The following is an 18,865-nucleotide window of genomic DNA, read 5'->3' on the forward strand; positions in this document are numbered from 1 at the left end:
CTGGAAAACAGCTTATGTCTCCAACAGAAGAATAATAAATAAAATTTTGAAATTTGAATTTGGGTTATAATTATCAAGAATAATCATTGTTTAGCAAGATCACATGAGCTAAGGATGCCAGAAGCAAAAGACCATGTAACTTCCTAGGTACCAGAATTTTCGTATTGAGAGCTTGAGTACCTGTTGCCAGGCACAGAGTGTGAACTTCAAGTATCTTTGTTACAATTCAAAAACTTTGTTATTTCCTTGTGGCTCTTAAAAATTTTAGCATAGAAGAGCTTCCCTTTCTGAGTAGGGGGGAAAAGGGCTAATTGCACTGTCTGACTTTTATAGAAATAAAAGAGAAATAAAAATTTTAAAACAACAAAATTTTGGTAATAGAGAAATGATGCTTCCTAGCTCATGTACTAACTGTTAGGGTATTATTTAAAAAGTTCACATGTTTGTTTTAGGGTATATGTTGGAACCAGACCCTGACAAAAGGCCGGATATTTACCAGGTCTCCTACTTCTCATTTAAATTACTCAAGAAAGAATGCCCAATTCCAAATGTACAGGTATGTGAAAGGTGCTTTTTTAGGGGAAGTAAACATAATTGACTTGTCATTTAGAAATTCTTAGGGTGTTAATCAGCTGTTTAAAAGAATGTAGATGTCCCTCGCTTGTCTAGTAGGGGACATTCAGGCAAAACTAACTATGAAGCATTTGCTACAAAGAGAATCCAATTTTCCCATAGAATTTAATGACAAAACTGAGGCAGTTACACTGAAGAAAAAAAATGCCCTCGGGATTGAGTTGAGCATTTTGGGTGAAGATTGAAAGATTGACCAAACTGTTGTCCACTTTCCCAGTTCACTGAGAGCCAGGTGACTGGGGTGTTCCCGTAGAGGTGGTTAGGCAGCCTGAGACAAGGCCCTGGACTTGTCCCCTGCCGGCTGGAACATGCGCCCCTTGTCCCTTTTCTCCTGCATTGCAGCAGAGCTTTCTTGCTTGTGCTTCTGCTGCTGGCCACCTATGACTCACCCTCCTTTCCTCTACCCGCCCCCCACACATCAGGCCACAGGAATGTTTTCTACACTTAGTAATCCTAAACTCTACGCGTACCATTTTCAGAGTACAATTCTTGCAAACACCCTTTTTACAGTTTTGGCGTATTTTTCATGTTTTAGTATGATCCAACTCTCGAATATTTTACTAATGGATGCCATGATAAATGAGTGCTCCTCTGAACTTATCTTCCTGTTTGTCCAGTAATGAACTTCTGAAGTCGTTATTGGGGACTGAGGGTGCTGATAAATAACATGCCACTTTCACTCCCACATTTAGGTCAGATGTGGGAATCATTCAGGTGGAGCTCAGGATATTGATTTTAATACTAATAAGACTGAGTCAGAGCAGTAGCTTGACCAGTCAGGCTCCCTGGTATTAGAGCCACGTGACTAAGCAGTGAGCGCCTGATTCCATAGAGACAAGCTCTTCCCTAAAGGAGCGAGGGCAAGGGCCAGCCAGACATGCTCACCTTTTCCTCCCAATCTGTCAGTCAAACAAGTTACACCTCCTCCCTTGGGAGAGGAACACTTGGAGGGTGGAAGAGAAGCTTGGAGATATTTTCTGCAGAAATCATTCCCACCTGGAAAGCATGAAGGAAAGGGGACATCCCTGTTAAGAACCGTTTTATTAGTACTGGTATTCCGTTTGTCAGGTTTCCCATAGTAAATCAGGGATATTGTACAGTAACCTATGTGACCATGTTTTCTTTTGCTGACCCTCTTTCCCATTCATAAAGTTAAGTAACATGAAACATAATGGGAAGTATTCAGCTTGGTAACTGCTTTTTAAAAAGTCAGCTCACAAGTCTCAAGTCATTTGGTACTTGCTCAGCAGTGGTAAACGGTTTTCCCGTGGTTAGGGACGGCGGTGCTCCCTCGAGAGGTGTTGTTAGATGGATGGGTGCAAACCCTTGCTAGAGGAATTCTGCTTGGCTTGTGGATTGAATAGTGCCTCCCGTGCTGGGAAGAGGTGCTGGCTCAGCAATGACACACCCGGTGGCTGTGGTGCTCCCAGCACTCTACCTGGAAGACTGAACACACCCTGATTTGACACACTAGTCAGCTCTGACTTCTCTACGATCTAGCTGAGAACTTAAATAGTAATATAGGTTATAGACGTTTCTTTCCATTCCTTTTATAGCATGACTTCTAAGCTGGGCAGTAGAAAGAAAAGGGAACTGAGAACAAGCCCCAGTGACCTTAGCCGGTACAGAAGGTTGAGAATGATGGCGGAAGAGTGTGCTGTTCTGTCAGGCTGATCTGTCCTCTTCTCAGAGACTTGCCTCCCTCACTGGGACTGAGTCCCGTGGGATATGCTTTTGGTTAACTTCCCTCCCCTCTACCAGAGATCAGGGTCAGGAAACCACTCCAGAAGACCCCGACACATTTTTCCATCAGCCCAGTTATGCTGGTTATTCTTTCACAAAGAAATCTGTGATGTCCTTTTTAAAAATTTCCCCTTTCAATTCTACAGAACTCTCCTATTCCTGCAAAGCTTCCTGAACCCGTGAAAGCCAGTGAGGCAGCTGCAAAGAAGACCCAGCCAAAGGCCAGGTAGGAAATGCCTCAGTGCTCATGCTCGGTAGCAGGTGGGGGAGAGGGGGGCGTGCCTTGTATCTCCCAGGTCTTCTAACACCGCGGTCAGAGGCTGCGCAGAACTGGAAAGCAAGCTCCGTCCCCTCTAGGCAAAAGCTGTTCTTTGGCAGTATAAGGCGGAATGTGATGAAATACAGTGACCTACGTGTGAAAGAGCATCAAGCACTCCGCAGCTGTTTCCTTTGCTTGGGAGTAGGCGCAGGGCATTCAGAGGAGGCGACAGCAGACTTTAGATATCACTAACACAGGAGTGTCCTACACAGGCGTCCTGGCCTTTGTTTGCCTCCTTTAGCACCCTAAGCCTCCACCTCCTTTTCCTTCTCACTTTCTGTGGCCCTGGCCACGTTAGGAATGTAAGGTCAAAGCTCTGAGTCCATGAACAGCACAAGAGCCTGTGGATCTGAGCTGATCACATTCTGTGTAACATAAGGTCTTCCAAGAAGCAGATGCTAAGAGGATTAAAGAAGCTGGGATTTTACTTGGGGAAATGCACCTGTAAATATGGAGAGAAAATAGGGAGGGAGCCTGGAAGAACTGGGAGAGCCATCAGGAGGCAACGCAAGTCTGACCCAAAGAGAGGAAGGAGAAAGTTGGGTGGAAATAACCTAGGAATTGCCATACAATTTAGGAAGGTTCTCCAAAGGTGTCAGGGAGTCCTCGAGCCAAAGTCAGCTAGCAGAGTCCCGTGTCTCCCAGGACCCGACCTGCCTTATGATCCCTGTGGCTAGGATGGTAAGGCTGGGAGCACCCACGGGAAGCGTGGCAAGCACAGCACTGGATTTCAGGAGTGCAGCCCCTGGGTCACTTGGTCTTTTACACTCTTTACAATTGAAGTTCTTCAGGACACATCCTCATGGCTGCCACGCCTTCCAAATGGCAGATTCTGAGGGTAATCCTGGAAACGTGTATACCTCTCTCCTCTCCACACTCCCATGGCAAGGAAACGTTAGCAGCAAACTGTCAACAATATACCCTAGATGGGAATATGTGAATTTTAATAGAATAGTAAAGTAACTTCTACATTTAAAAAAACACACAAAAAAACCCACTTGAATATTTATACAATGCATGGTTATGTGACTCGAAAGTAATGAGACTTTGGTTTTTAACAAATTTAGCAAACTATATCCACGTTGTTACTTTGTAAGCTGTTTATTTCTTATATAAGTCTGCCATGCTCACCTCTGGGAATGGCTTTTGGGGCTGATTTAATAGCTCGGTATTTGGGGTTTATGGCCGTTTGTACTAGGCCTAAACATGGTATATACTGGAGGCTAAGCAAGGATCCATTCCCACAAAGCACACACATTTATAAAAATCATAGTAACAGGTAACATTTGGTCCTCTATTGTGTAAAATGGAGAAAATAATACCCACATCATAAGATAGGTGTGAATACCAAATGCATTAATGACTGAAACTTTTTTATAAACTGTCGAGTGTCCAAAGTGTTAGTTTGTATGGACTTCAGTAATGCTGCCAGAATACACAGACCTTACAGCCAAGAGATTTGGATCTAAGTCGTCCTATCTATAATTTACAATGATTCATTTGCATTATCATATTTGCTCCCCAATCCACACACACAGGTGGGTTTTTCTTTTTCACTCTTTTCTTTCTTTCTTTTTTTTTTTTTAATTGGGGAACAGTGTGTACTTCCAGGCCTTTTTTCCAAGTCAAGTTGTTGTCCTTTCAATCTTAGTTGTGGAGGGTGCCGTTCAGCTTCAAGTTGTTTTTCTTTCAGTCTTAGTTGTGGAGGGCGCAGCTCAGCTTCCAGGTCTAGTTGCCGGGGGCACAGCCCACCATCCCTTACAGGACTCGAGGAATCGAACTGGCAACCTTGTGGTTGAGAGCCCACTGGCCCATGTGGGAATCGAACTGGCAGCCTTCGGAGTTAGGAGCACAGAGCTCCAACCGCCTGAGCCACTGAGCCGGCCCTTTTCACTCTATTCTTTAAGTAGCCACTATTCACTGAGGTATCGCATATATCAGATACCATACTAGATCCTTTACATAAATGACTGTTTTCCCCTTAAAACAAAACTTTTATGAGATTGTTATTTTCATTTTACAGATGAGGAAACAGACTCAGAATTCTAAGTTGCCCAAGGTAGTTCGTTGATGTGCACTTAGTGAAAGAACCAAACTCACAGCACCCACGCTTTCTACTCTGTACGTTAAGTGATTCACCCCAGATCACACAGATAGGACAACTTAGAACCAGATATCCTGGCCTCAACTATTTCCTTACAGCATGTTGATGCCCATGCAAACGAACATTCGACCACTCTTCATTTTATAAGTGTTTCATAGTCATTGACGTATTTGATGTTCACGTCCACCCCATGATGTAGGTATTATTTTCTCCATTTTACACATAAGGGACCAAGGCTAAAAGAGATTACATGACAAGCCCATTATCACACCGTTAGTAGGTAGGGAGCTAGAGTTCAAATAGAGTTTTCTCTGGCTCCAAATCCAAATATCTTTATGATGTTACCTTTAGAAGAAGTCCAGTGTGGAGGTTTTTAGCTTTGGGTTTTCTACAGAAGTCTGTTCACCTCTCTCACCCTTGGCTTTATCTTTCTAACACCTTTCTCAGCATCTGTCCCATTTCCCTTCCCGCCTCCCTTCCCCAGGTTGCAGCCTCCCCAGATGTGGTAGCTTTTATATTATCAGTCCTTCACCCATAATAGGAGCACCCATCTAGCAGGATGCCAGTGAAAACAAAGCCTCAGGGTCCAGAGTGGATATACCTTGAAGGTATGTCACAGGGAAGGACATGCGGCCAGTTGCTCTGCTTCCTGTTTTGCATTTCATGGAGGCTGTGTCTGACATATTTTGGAAATTTTCCTGAAGCTGGTTTGTTTTGGCCGTAACCTCAGCTGTACTCCCTAAAGTGCATTTTCAAAGGATGACCATGCTGATCTGTGTTAGGTAGTGGCCAGCTGCCTAGACTGCTCTAGATGAATGGGAATCACCACCCAGGCTTTAGCAGCATCACGAGGAGCAAGCAGAGCACACAGCATTCCTCCCTGTACTCACTTGGATTAGATTTGGCTGTGAGTCACAGAAAGCCCAAAACGACAATGGCTTATATAAGATAGATGGTTATTTTTTTTCTCTCAAGTAAACAAAGTCTGGAGGTAAGGAGTCCAGTGCTGGTAGGGCAGTTCTGCTCCCCCGAAGCCCTCAGGCGCCCACCAGTCTACCATCCCTACGGTTGTGGCCATGACCCCATGAACCAATATGGTAGCATGCTGCTCCAAGCAGCAGGATCAAGGAATGGCCAAAGGAGAAGAGAAATAAAGGACATGCACCAGGTATTTCTTAAGGTTTGCAGAAACTGCCACAGAAGAATCTGCTTATATCCCATGTAAGGCTAGAACTTAGACACATGGCTGCACTTGATAGCAGGAGAGACTGGAGACTGGGCAGTAGGATTTTTACTCTGGTTGACCCTATGCCCAGCTAAATATTACATTACCATGGAAAAACGCAAATGTGAATATTTGTCACACTCCCCAAAGCCATTATCTTGAATTATTATTCCTTCTGGTTGTCTTGTTGGATTAGCTCATTTACATACTTTTTATTGTAGAGAGACCATTTTGACAGCTAGTTCTAATCATGTTTGAGTTCCCTCTACATCTGAAAACCATCCTTTTTGTATCATCACCGGAGTGTATTCTGGGAAATCCTAGAAAGTACTAGGTAAAAGGGTCCCAAGGTCAAATAAGTTTGAGAAACACTGTATTTTATACAGTGTCCTCTTTGAGGTTTTCCATACATATTCACACAGGAAAAGTTCTGCTGGAAAGAAATCTGCTCAATATTTTTATCAGTATGTTACAAGTTATTTACCCATGAAGTCTGTATTCGTAACGTCTAATAACACATAGCACCCTCTGGGAAATGTTGATTAAGCAGACCTGGAAGATTTGGATGAGTGTGGACAGGAAAGCTAATCTTCTACTCTTTCTGCCCCTCCCCCATTTTCCCACACTTTAACACAATCTTTTTTTTTCTTTTCCTTGTCTAGACTGACAGATCCCATTCCCACCACAGAGACTTCTATTGCGCCCCGCCAGAGGCCTAAAGCCGGGCAGACTCAGCCGAACCCAGGAATCCTTCCCATCCAGCCAGCCCTGACACCTCGAAAGAGGGCCACGGTTCAGCCCCCACCTCAGGCTGGAGGTCAGTTCGGGTAGTTTGAAATTTGGTATACCTCCTTGTTATCCTGGACAATAGAGAAGTCTTAGAAAGCCTGGTTTTGTTTCAGGGGTAAGATGCAGAGAGGCACATAAAGTATAACAGTTTTCCTTGAGGAACAAAGATGAGCTGCCATTGAAATTGTACAGCAAGAGGCCAGCAAAAGGGGAGGCCTGTCATTGAAATCGGTGGGGGATCTCCAAGACCACTGAAGCCTGCTGTCTCTATTTTTTTTTCTAGTCTTGGCCCTGATTTTGTGGTTTGGTCCACTTATCCCATACCTACCTATTTATTTCATATACTTCTCTTTGCCTTTAAAGAAGCAAGACTCACCTCTTTTTGACATGGAAGAATTATTTCTGTGATGCTGTTTCTTGAATTACCTGTCACCGCTCGATGTTTTGGTATTCTGTTTCTAATGAGGTGACAGAGTATAATTTCATAAAGCGGATTGATCCAAAGTATCAAGTAACTGAACTCAGACATCACTACCCCTATTCACTGCTTTTGGTGAATTTGGTGGCCGTGTACTTATAGCCAGGCATCCAGACTGAGGTTTTGTAACCTGCATGCAAAACATCAAAGGATGCTTTTGTTCTGCAGCATGCCAGCAAGTGCAAAGACTGTGTTTATATACAATAGCATCAAAGGCCAACTGAATTTGTAGATACTCAGGATGCTGACTAAAGGAGTAATTGACTAAATAGGATGGTGAATAAGGGAAGACTTTCTGAAGGAGGCAAGTATTGAATCTTGTTTTGAAAAACATGAAGCACATAGATTAGCAAGAAGGAAAGACCTTCCAGGTACAAAGACAGTGAGGAGCACATGGATTGTAAGATGATCCGTCCACTTATCACCGGGTTTCTTGCTTTGGCAAGAAAGAAAGCCAGTTTTGTCCAGAAGATTTCTGAGCCCTTATATAGAGTTCATTCTCCTTGCAGGATCCAGCAATCAGCCTGGCCTTTTAGCTACTGTTCCCCAACCAAAAACCCAGCCCCCAGCCAGCCAACCTCTACCACAATCTCAGCCCAAGCAGCCACAGGCTCCGCCCACTCCACAGCAGACACCTTCCACTCCAGCCCAGGGCCTGCCCACTCAGGCCCAGGCCACACCCCAGCACCAGCAGCAGCTCTTCCTCAAGCAGCAGCCGCAGCCGCAGCCACAGCAGCCAGCACAGCCACAACCACAGCCACAGCCACAGCCGCCAGCAGGCACGTTGTACCAGCCGCCACAGCAGGCCCCGGCTCCACAGGTAAGGTTGTCAGAGTCTGACCCACGCTTTGCATATCAGAGCCGTCACTGTGGAAAGGCCCACGAGGTACAGGAGCCTACCTGAGGAAGACAGCCATTAACCATCACATCAGTGCTTCTCCCACATGTAGGTACCATGAAGCATTGCGTGATGGAGCAATCTGGATCACTTCCCTTTCACCTTTCTTCTCAGGCCATGGGAATTCTTTACCTCACTGAGGAACCTCAGGGAGGGAGCTTAGTTTTAAGGACTCCTTGTTTTTCTTTTTCTAACATAATTACAATGCCATTATCATATACTGGAGGAAAAAAACAATTTCTTATCATCAAATGTCTACTAGTGTTTGACTCTTTCTCGTGTCATAAATTGAAGTTTACTTCCTTGAATCAACATCCAAACAAGGTCCACATATTGTATTTAGTTGTGATATACTTTTTTCCTCTCATTATCTTGATATTTTTTTCATATTTTTTACTATGAACATACTCATTTTATAATGATTAATATATCTTTTAAGTCCCCTTCTAACCATAGGCGGCCTCTTCCTCTCTTTTCCCCCCTTTATCATTTTTTTTTTTTTTTTTTTTTTAAGAAACTGGGTCACTTGTCCATAGAATTTTCCATATTCTGGATCTGGCTTACGGCATCCCTGTGGTTCTCTTTAATATGTTTCTCCATCCCCTGTGTAAACTGGTAATTTCCTGAGGCTTGCTCAGTATTCAGTTCAGTTTGATTGTTCTTTGTTTTTCTGGTTATATCACACCAGAGGCATGTATAACGTCTGTTGTTCTCTCTTTTAATAATAGTAAGATCCATCAATGTTCCCCATCAGCTTAGCAGCCATTGCTGATCATTTCCTAAGTCCATTAATTCATTAGCAATGGGAAAATGGTGATATTCTAGCATTCCCTCTTCATTTAGGGGCTAGAATTTTTTTATGAGGAACTTTTTCCATCAAGTATTTGATTATCACGAGGTACTGTTTATACAGAAACGGCAAGAAAAATGCGTGATTCTTTCTCCACGTTTACCAGTTTTAAGAATGAATTTGTTCCTAGTTACCCTCCAAAGGTAGACGGTGAGGTTTTTGTTTTATTTTAGTATTATTATGAACTCATAGATCTTAGCATATTTGACATGTTTCCATACATTGTAGTTTTAAAATTTTTGTTTATTTTGATGCTCAAATTGTCCCAACTTTGGCCAGTGGAGGTCTCTTCAGATTGACTCCTGGGTCCTTTGGCTGTGACTCCAGTAGTCTTTATGGTTTCCTTGCTATTTGGTGTAACGGGGGATTCCAGGCTCGGGCTGTCCTTGACCTGAAATTAGCCATTTCTCTAAGGAACTCCGTTTCCTTCTCATGGAAGTGATATTTGGAGACCACAGTCTTGGTGCTAGTGATATCATTTGCTAATGGGTTAGTTATTTCTTGTCACTTTGTTCTGCTCAGTTTCCGGCAGTACACCCAGCACCCCAGCAACCAGCAGTTGCCCAGTTCCCTGTGGTGTCCCAAGGAGGCTCCCAACAGCAGCTGATACAGAACTTCTACCAGCAGCCGTCACAACAGCAGCCGCAGCAGCCGCCGCCGGCCACAGCCCTGCACCAGCAGCAGCTGTTAACGCAGCAGGCCGCCTTGCAGCAGAAGCCGGCTGTGGCGGCAGTACAGCAGCCCCAGGCACAGCCGGCCGCATCCGCGCAGCCGCCCCCTGCCCAGGAACCAGCGGTAAGGACCAGCCAGGGCTCAGAGCGCAGAAGCAGGAGACGAGCACACAGCGAGGCCGTGGGAAAGAGGCGGTAGCAAATGGTGTGGTGGCCTCTGGACTGGGGCCACGTGGCTTCCCCATCCCGCGGTTAAAATATTTGCCTTTTTCTTGATGTACCCTACAGTGGCATGAGGTATTCTGTAGGTGGGAGAGCCATTGCTGATCATGAAACATGATTCTAGGCCACCGATGAAGATGAACGTTCTTCTTTATCACTTTGACAGTAGGCTGGTGGAAAGAGCTGTTTATTGTCTCTTGTGTTGAAAAGTGAAGGACCTTAGTAGATTGAGAGTTAATTAATTTCCCTTCTTCAAGGGGCAGTTTGACCACTGTGGCCCTTTCAGTCTCTGGAAGTTCATGTGAGCTCCCACGTTTACCCCGAGTACTGACAGTATTGTGTTTATTCTGTCTTGGACCTCAGTTCCTCATATGTCTGCCACACAGCACCCTTCAAGGGTCTGCTTGCCGGGGACCATTTGCTGTGGCCTGATCCCTCTGGACACCAGAGTATCTGAGTACTTTTGAGTCATCTTGTCAGTTTAGAAGTTGGGCATGTCCACTTTTAAGTGTTGGCTGAGTACAGCATCAGAAGCCCAACATCCTCTCCTGATGGATCCCTCTTGTTTCAGCATCCTCATGCACACCGTGTTTTGGCTTTAATAAATGCCCCTAATTCTGTACTCATTGATTTCTGAGTGGTAGTGATTGATCAGTTTATGGTGATAGAAAAAGACATTTTACCTACCCAGCCAATGGAGTATTACAGCTACTCTCTTATTCCCAGGGAAGTCCAACTACTAGACGAATGAAGGAAAGGTAAGAAACCATCTTTCTGAGGACTGATATCTAATAGAGTTTTGTCGCCCATCTTAAACCAGAAAACCTACATCCCTTCAAAAGGAAGCAGTGCCGTAAATAGATTGCCTTCTTTAAGTCTCAGCTAAGTGTGTGTACAGTGTCTTCACACCTTCCTTTCCGAAACAGCTCAACCTTCCTGCAGGCGTGTGATAGATAGCTACTCTATTTTTAGCAAGAGATTAAGTTCCTCTTGTTAAGGGAAAATGGATTTTTAAAAAAATTATTGGTGCTAGTTGAGATACTAATTATCTAGTCCAGTCCCCTCATTTAATGGAATTGGAAACTAAGGCCCAGGCAAGAAAGTCATTACCCGGGACGCACAGACTGATAGGAGCAGAGCTGGGACAAGAACAGAGAGTCCCGGTCTGGGTTCAAGGTTCGTAACAAATGCTCATCCTGGGGAATGAAATGATCAACTGCCGCTGACTACACTTCATACTTACAAAGTTCTCTGCTTTCCCACTGTTGGGAATGAATTAGGAACCTTCTCCATGTTCCTTGGATGAAAAAAAATACTTTGAGCACTTTGCTCAAGGGTAGTTGGTTGAGAGAACAGTCAGGGAACAGGAGCAGACCGTGCTTGTGCCAGGAGCCCAAGAGCCTCCCACCTTTGACTAGCCTTTTGTTTAGTGACCCTTGGCAGGACTTACCTAGAGAAGCAAGGGGATGAATGTAAAGTATCCATTGCCATCTTAAAGCAATAATCTGTAAAGGAAAATGGCCGCATGCCACAGATGTCACCTTATTAGTAATAGCCAAAAGAATGGAAGCAACCTAAACCATGGGAGAACCCAACTGCAGCCATTAAAAATCATGGTTATAAAGTCAGTACAACAGAATGAGAACACTCATGAGATAATGTTAAAAGAGATGTGAAATTATGGGAAAAATAGGTACTTGAAAAGAGACTTACATATAAGATACCAAAAAGGTAAGACCAGTTGTATTAGAGTGGTGGAATGGAAGTCTGGGTAGTTTTTTCCCCTCTTGTCTATATCCTTACATTCCTTGATGTGATTATACTCCTTTTACAATTATGTATTTTATTTTGGGAACAAATCTTCAGCAAGACAAAACATCTGTGTCTGCCTAGCTTCTCCTTCCCCTGTGGTCTATCTCCCTCCTCCCCCTTCCTAATTCCACCTTTGGATGAGGAGGCAGAAAAGAGAGTCCTAAACTGCCTTCAAGAAACATGAATTCGGTCCCCAATTGACCCTGTGACCTTGAGTGGGCACTTAGCTTCAGGGGGCCTTGGTCTGTCTCCTCTAAAGAGAGCGAGTGGAATCCAAGTTCACTAAGGTCCCTTTCAGCTCTCACGATCTTAGATTCTAAATAGAAAGAAACTCTCTGCCCGACATGTTGTGAGGAGTAGTGAACATGTTGGAGCCGCTTGTTTTAGTCGATTGCTGTGACAGGGTAAGGTGTCCTCATGATGGAAGCATCTGTTCCTCAGGGTGCCACGCACAGGTGCCTCTTCTAGGTAAGAGGATGGGAAATGTTCTCCAGGTAGTCTGGACTCTTGAAATTAAATGACTCAAGAGTGAAGTACCCTTTTCAAAGGAATGAATGTCTTCAACTCCAAGAAGTAAGCAACTTTAGTTCTGTCCTTTAAGCTTCTCTGGTCCCTGTAGGTCTTTGCTTTAGGCTGGCCTTGGAACCCTGACCCCTGAAGGAAGATGTAGAGCTGGAGCTCTGGTCTCCTTCGTGGAGCACTCTGCCTCTCCCTCAGAGATGCTGTCAGCCGCCTTATGCTCTGAGCATGGTTTGATCGATACTAGAACCTTATAGTGTATCATTCAGCCCATTGGTGAAATGACTGTACTCACACATGCACATAGCCTGTCTCAGCAAAATTCAGTCTGAGTAAATAGAAGGACAGGAAATCGCAGGCTGTCAGCATCCTGGCCTAAGTAGCTGGACACTCCGGTTTCCCTAATTTCTCTGAGCGCCTTGATGACACAGAATGTGGGAACTGAGCTGCAGCACGGAGGGGCAGCTCTAATCTGAGATCAGAGACTGGAGGGAAGGGGTACATACCCGAGGCATTTCATGTTCTAAGTCCTTTTATCTCTGGATTGATAGAATTAAGGAAAAGTGTTAGATGGCCTTTTGAACATTGTTTTTTGTTCATTTTCTTAACATAGCACTTTGTAGATCGTGAGTTATGCTAAAAGGCTAACCATATGGTCACAAGGGTATTCCCAACTGTTTGTTTTTCTGTGGTGACATTTTGTCCTGCCTTCTGAAAATGGTCCACAGTGTTCTTAGCTCAGTTATCATCAAGGGCTCTTCTTTTATTTTACTTTCTTTTTAAAAAATTTTTCAATTACAGTTGACATTCAGTAATCATCAAGGGCTTTTACATTTTTTTTCTTTCTTCTTACTATATTCTCTCTCTCTTTCTTTAATGCCATTTCTAAACTGACGATCGGAACAAAATCCCACTGCCCCAATGCTGCTATACATTTTCTCAAGGGTTGCCACAGAAATAGTCTTGTAGATCCATCCTATCAATGACATAGAGAGTGTTAACAACAGAACAAAAAAAAGCACTACCATTTATAATCACAGTGGAATTCTGTTTAACTTATTCCTAACTAATAGTCTGAACTATATTAGTCAGTTTTCTCTTAGCAGAACTCATTTAGCTCAAATGTGTTTTAGCTGGAGGTATGCTTTCGTTGGCTTCTGACTGTGGTTGTAGAATGCTTAACGCCTGCCATTTGGAGGCACGCTGGGTAAGGTTCTATGTGAAGCAGAAAGTGATCCTTAAGGATATGTTCTAGATCTTTAGAGCTAGGAATAGCTTCTGTAGTCTTATGCTCTGGACTGAATTGCATATGGTTACCCTGTATCTTGTTGTTGATGAAAATTGAAATTTATGTATAAGTACCAGATAAATACCATGTTGGTATCAGTCCCAAAGTTATAGTTCAGATGGTCAAAGCCTAGTTTTTTTTCCTTTCTGGGTGTTACTGATAAACTCAGCTATTTGAGTTCCATCTTATCTCTCATGTGGCATTTTTAGTTATGCTTATCTGTTTTTCCTTTTTTTTTGGAATATTTTTCATCTCTCTTCCTAGCAGATTCAGGCCCCAGTAAGACAACAGCCAAAGGTTCAGACAACCCCACCTCCTGCCACCCAGGGGCAGAAACTCGGATCTCTCACTCCTCCATCATCCCCCAAGACCCAACGTGCCGGGCACAGGCGGATTCTCAGTGATGTAACCCACAGTGCAGTCTTTGGGGTCCCTGCCAGCAAATCAACCCAGCTGCTCCAGGCAGCTGCAGCTGAGGCCAGTCTCAATAAATCCAAGTATGTCATGCTTCCCCTTTATCCTTCTTACTTCGTGGGCACAGTGTGCCGTGGGCTGTTAACTGTGTGAGTCTTTGCATATGTGTGTAGATGTGTATGTAGCATTGTGTGTCTGTGTTTAATAAGAAACCAAATTTGCCTGTAGTGCATAAACCATACTGATCTTCAGAAATAATTTCCTCCTTGGCCTCACTGTTTCCATTCTCTCCTCCATTGCATGCTCTACAGAGTATTTTCTAAACTCTTGATCCAACCAAGTCTCCATGCTGAAAATCTTTCATTGGCTTCCCATTGCCTGTGGGATGATATCTGAACTCACTGGCTAACAGACCAAGGCCTGTTGTATCGCATTGATGGACGTGCCATTCTCCATCTTCACAAGCACTTTGTTCATCTCCCTTAACTGCACTGTCCCTCCGTATCCACCAAGGAAGTGCTTATTTATTCATTGAGACCCATGTCAGAGGTTACCTTTTCTTTGACCCTTTCTCTGGTATCATATGCACTTTTCCCTGAACGTTTCTTTGAGCGTGTATCACATTGCATTATCATTATTTAGATGATGATAATGTGTGAGTCTGTGTGAGTATGTATAGCTGACCCAGCCTGAGACTTCCTCCAAGACAAGGATCATTCTTAATCAACCCTTTTAAATCCGTTGACAGCTCTGTGCCTGATATAAAGTAGGTTGCAATGAGTGCTCAGCTTTCTTGGAACCATGCACTCTAACATCAAAAATCTTCAAGTCATTAATTAAGTGCAAAGGGCATCAAGAGAAACTTTAGAGTCTAATATATGGTGATAGAAAGAGAACTGACTCTGGGTGGTAAACACACAGTATGAGGTATGGATAATGTATTACAGAATTGTACACCTGAAATCTATATAACTTTACTAACAATTGTCACCCCCAATAAACTTTAATTAAAAAAAAAAGAGGGCTGGCCCGGTGGCTCAGGCGGTTAGAGCTCCATGCTCCTAACTCCGAAGGCTGCTGGTTCAATTCCCACATGGGCCAGTGGGCTCTCAACCACAAGGTTGCCAGTTCAATTCCTCGAGTCCCGCAAGGGATAGTGGGCTGTGCCCCCTGCAACTAGCAACGGCAACTGGACCTGGAGCTGAGCTGCGCCCTCCACAACTAAGACTGAAAGGACAACTTGACTTGGAAAAAAGTCCTGGAAGTACACACTGTTCCCCAATAAAGTCCTGTTCCCTTATAAAAAAAAAAAAGAGAGGGGGCCAGCCTGGTGGCTCAGGCAGTCGAGCTCCGTGCTCCCAACTCTGAAGGCTGCTGGTTCGATTCCCACATAGGCCAGTGGGCTCTCAACCACAAGGTTGCCAGGTTCGATTTCCCACAAGGGATGGTGGGCAGTACCCCCTGCAACTAATGATTGAACACGGCACCTTGAGCTGAGCTGCCACTGAACTCCCGGATGGCTCAGTTGGTTGGAGCGCGGGCTCTCAACCACAAGGTTGCCAGTTTGATTTCCCGCAAGGGATAGTGGGCTGCATCCCCTACAACTAGCAATGGCAACTGGACCTGGAGCTGAGCTGCGCCCTCCACAACTAAGATTGAAATGACAACAACTTGGAAAAAATCCTGGATAAATATACACTGTTCCCCAATAAAGTCCTATTCCCCTTTCTCAATAAAGTCTTTAAAAAAAGAGAGAGAGAGAGAGAAACGGTAGAATAAAATTAGGTAATGATACCTAGAAGCACACAATCGTGGTAACCATCTTTATTTCCGTAACTGTGGTGGTGACCATTGATGGTGGCTCTTAGTTCTACGCATGTTAGATCCCGACAGATGCCAGGCAGCCTGCATGGGCATCAGTCCCAGCCCCTCCAGGGTTAGTGATGGATGTCCCGGTGGACACCTCAGGATCCACAGGCCTAAGAACTAGTTGCCTTGGGATCCTGAATTGAAAGGACTTGCAGATGAGACCAAAAATCTAAGTAAGGGATTAAAGAAGTAGTGGGAGATAGTGAATCATGAAGAAAAGGAAGACATTTATTTCAAACAGTGGAAAGGGTATCTGTGGAAACTGTCTGATTGCTTTCTGGAAAACCCTTGTAGAAAATCACTGTGGAAAATAATGGTGTGATTGAGAAAAGAATTTGATCTTGAAACGAAGAGAAAATAGGTTGACCCTTTCTAACTTTTATGTCTTTTTATTTCATGGGGATGGGAACCTACCTAGGTCTGCAACTACCACTCCGTCAGGCTCTCCTCGCACCTCCCAGCAAAACGTTTATAATCCTTCTGAAGGTTCTACGTGGAATCCCTTCGATGATGACAATTTCTCCAAACTCACAGCTGAAGAACTGCTAAACAAGGATTTTGCCAAGCTGGGGGAAGGTGAGTAATTGCTGTCTTTTTGTAATTCTTGAACATTAATTCTAGTGGGGTATGCATATGAAAATGTTGGCTTGGGTCTGTCTTTCCCTCAAAGACTTGACTTTGAAGTATGAATGCCAAATCGATTTGTATTTTTACCAGAGCACTGAGTCTTTTCATCCTCAGGAAGTCAAATCTGTTGTGGATGGTGGCAAGGAGAATGGGAAACTTTTAGGGCAGGTTGGTTAGCATAGATGGGGATGATAATATCAAGCATGGTCACTTCTTGGAGGGCTCTGATGATTCCCTCATCCTAAGTGGGTTCACTGTCCCAGAAAGTTGTAACTGCTCACCATGGGAGTGTGCCCTCACATGGACGCTGTGATCCGAATTCTATATTACAAAAATATTCCAAAAAAAATTACAAAAAAAAAAAAAAATCAAAAGAAGATGTCATTTCTGCCCTCAAACCTACAGTCTGATTTGGAAGGCAGGACACACACACACACACACACACACACACACACACACGGAAACAACAACATACACCCTGGGAAATTGTTACTGTAACATACTCAAAAAGAGGATCTCAGTGTAGACAAGAGCACAGAACCGCGAATTGTATGAACTTTGACCACACATTTTAGCTTTTACTATTACTTTATAGATATTTTTAAAAAATTCATATTGTTTTCTTGCCTTTTTAAATGGAAGGTAAAGCATAGGATTTAATTCGACTCGTCAAATTATTTCTCTGTTATGTGCGCCAATTACTGTTTTAGAATATAAAAGAAGTACTTTTAGGACTATTGAAAACTGGAGTGTTTTTGCACTCAATTAAGTGACCCTCCCAAGTTTTTTAAATTCTTGTGTCTGTTTTGAATCATTTCTTGCCTCTCTTCCTGTTCAGCACTTGGCGTTCCCCATGTGCCTATCCCTCACAGCCTCTCACTACTGCCTTCTTCACCTCTCCCTCTTCTCACTTGCTATCCTGCACTGCTTCCAACATGGAAAACAAATCATCAAACTCATTAGAATTATGTAAAAATAAATAGATTGGGTGAGGGCTGGAGGCATTCTGCTCTAAGTAATGTGCTGCAGCTTTGGGCTTTGGCTCTAGCTGTCTCTTTTGCTATTATTTATTTTAAATTGTGGTAAAATACACATAACATAAAAATCACCATCTTAACCATTTTAAGCGTACAGTTCAGTAGTGTTAATTCCATTCACATTGTTGGGTAGCCAATCTCTAGAACTCTTCCTCTTGCAGAACTGATGTGCTGTCTCTTGATTCTCAGCTGTTCTCTCAGTTATTGCATTGACTAGACAAGGACCTATGAATGGCTGAGGTGTGGCCATCATGCAGTAAAAAAAAAAGAGTCAAGTCTAGAAGGCATTTCAGAGAATGCCCTGGGGGTGCATCATGGGATTCTGCTGGAATGAACTGAGTGGTATTTGTCCCTCCAGGCAAACATCCTGAGAAGCTTGGAGGCTCCGCAGAGAGTTTGATCCCAGGCTTTCAAACAACCCAAGGTGATGCTTTTGCCGCTGCCTCATTTTCTGCTGGAACTGGTAAGTATGGCAAACACCTGAAACGCAACTCACTGTCGTTATCCCCTCACTATTTTCCACTCCACAGATAACTCGAGCATGGCAGTGAGACCCAAATCCTGGTGGTAACTTATATTTTCCTTTATCCAAAAGATTTCCAATTAAAAAAAGGGATAAAGAAAGATCTAGAATCACTTTTAATTGAAATGGCAGGATGATCTGGCAGTAATATACAGGATTTGTTCTGTCTAGTCCACGGACATGTTTTAAGCAAATATTTCTAAATTTGAGGAACATTACTCTGTTAGTCTCTTGTAATTGCTTAGGTTCTTTGGAATGACTTGAAAATTTCTAAGAATTAGATATTCTATTCTCTATCTGAGACTCTGCTGAGCTGTGTTTTTGTGTGTGTGTACATGCTTACGGAGAGAGGACATAGCTTTTTAAATGAGACTTTTTAGGTTATAGAAGCAATAATAAAATATGAATTTTCCTCTTTATTAATAAAAATTATACATATTTATTATGTAAAAGGTAGTCATTTACAGAAAAGCATAGAGAAGAAAGTTAAAATCCCTATGAACTCACCACTGAGAAATTAGCACTGGGATACCATTTTAATGTCTATTAATGGCATTTAACCTTTTCAGAGTCACAGATATCTTTGTGAATCTCATGAAACTTATAGATCTTCCAACTCACAAAAATACAGGTGATCATAATTTTGTGCACAGGTTTAGACCTCAGCTTAAGACTCTAATGTACATCTGTATAGTCATATTTTAAAACCTATTTTTTCACTTAATAAATCTGGCATATCTCCCCCAACGTCATTACAGAAGTTCCTAAAATATAACTTTTAAAATACTTGCATTAAATTCCTTTGTATGGATATATCCTAATGTGTTTAACCAAATACCCCTTT

General features: G+C 43.2%; 1 protein-coding gene across 6 annotated transcripts in view; it reads left to right on the top strand.

Moving 5' to 3' along the window:
- Nucleotides 1-18,865, top strand: part of AAK1 (AP2 associated kinase 1) — a 161,467-nt gene that overhangs the window by 106,321 nt on the left and 36,281 nt on the right. For 4 of the 6 annotated variants that reach the window (XM_081068798.1, XM_081068800.1, XM_081068803.1 and 1 more), the window contains exons 9-16: nucleotides 453-556; nucleotides 2,523-2,602; nucleotides 6,687-6,841; nucleotides 7,801-8,111; nucleotides 9,562-9,834; nucleotides 13,819-14,048; nucleotides 16,253-16,410; nucleotides 17,857-17,961. In XM_081068798.1, coding sequence (XP_080924924.1) covers nucleotides 453-556; nucleotides 2,523-2,602; nucleotides 6,687-6,841; nucleotides 7,801-8,111; nucleotides 9,562-9,834; nucleotides 13,819-14,048; nucleotides 16,253-16,410; nucleotides 17,857-17,961 — 1,416 coding nt within the window. Of the gene's footprint in view, nucleotides 1-452; nucleotides 557-2,522; nucleotides 2,603-6,686; nucleotides 6,842-7,800; nucleotides 8,112-9,561; nucleotides 9,835-13,815; nucleotides 14,049-16,252; nucleotides 16,411-17,856; nucleotides 17,962-18,865 lie in introns of all 6 variants that reach the window. The other 2 variants (XM_081068799.1, XM_081068801.1) reach the window with 1 other exon arrangement.

The sequence above is a fragment of the Rhinolophus hipposideros genome (genome assembly GCF_964194185.1).
Source record: "Rhinolophus hipposideros genome assembly, chromosome: 12".
NCBI lineage: Eukaryota > Metazoa > Chordata > Mammalia > Chiroptera > Rhinolophidae > Rhinolophus > Rhinolophus hipposideros.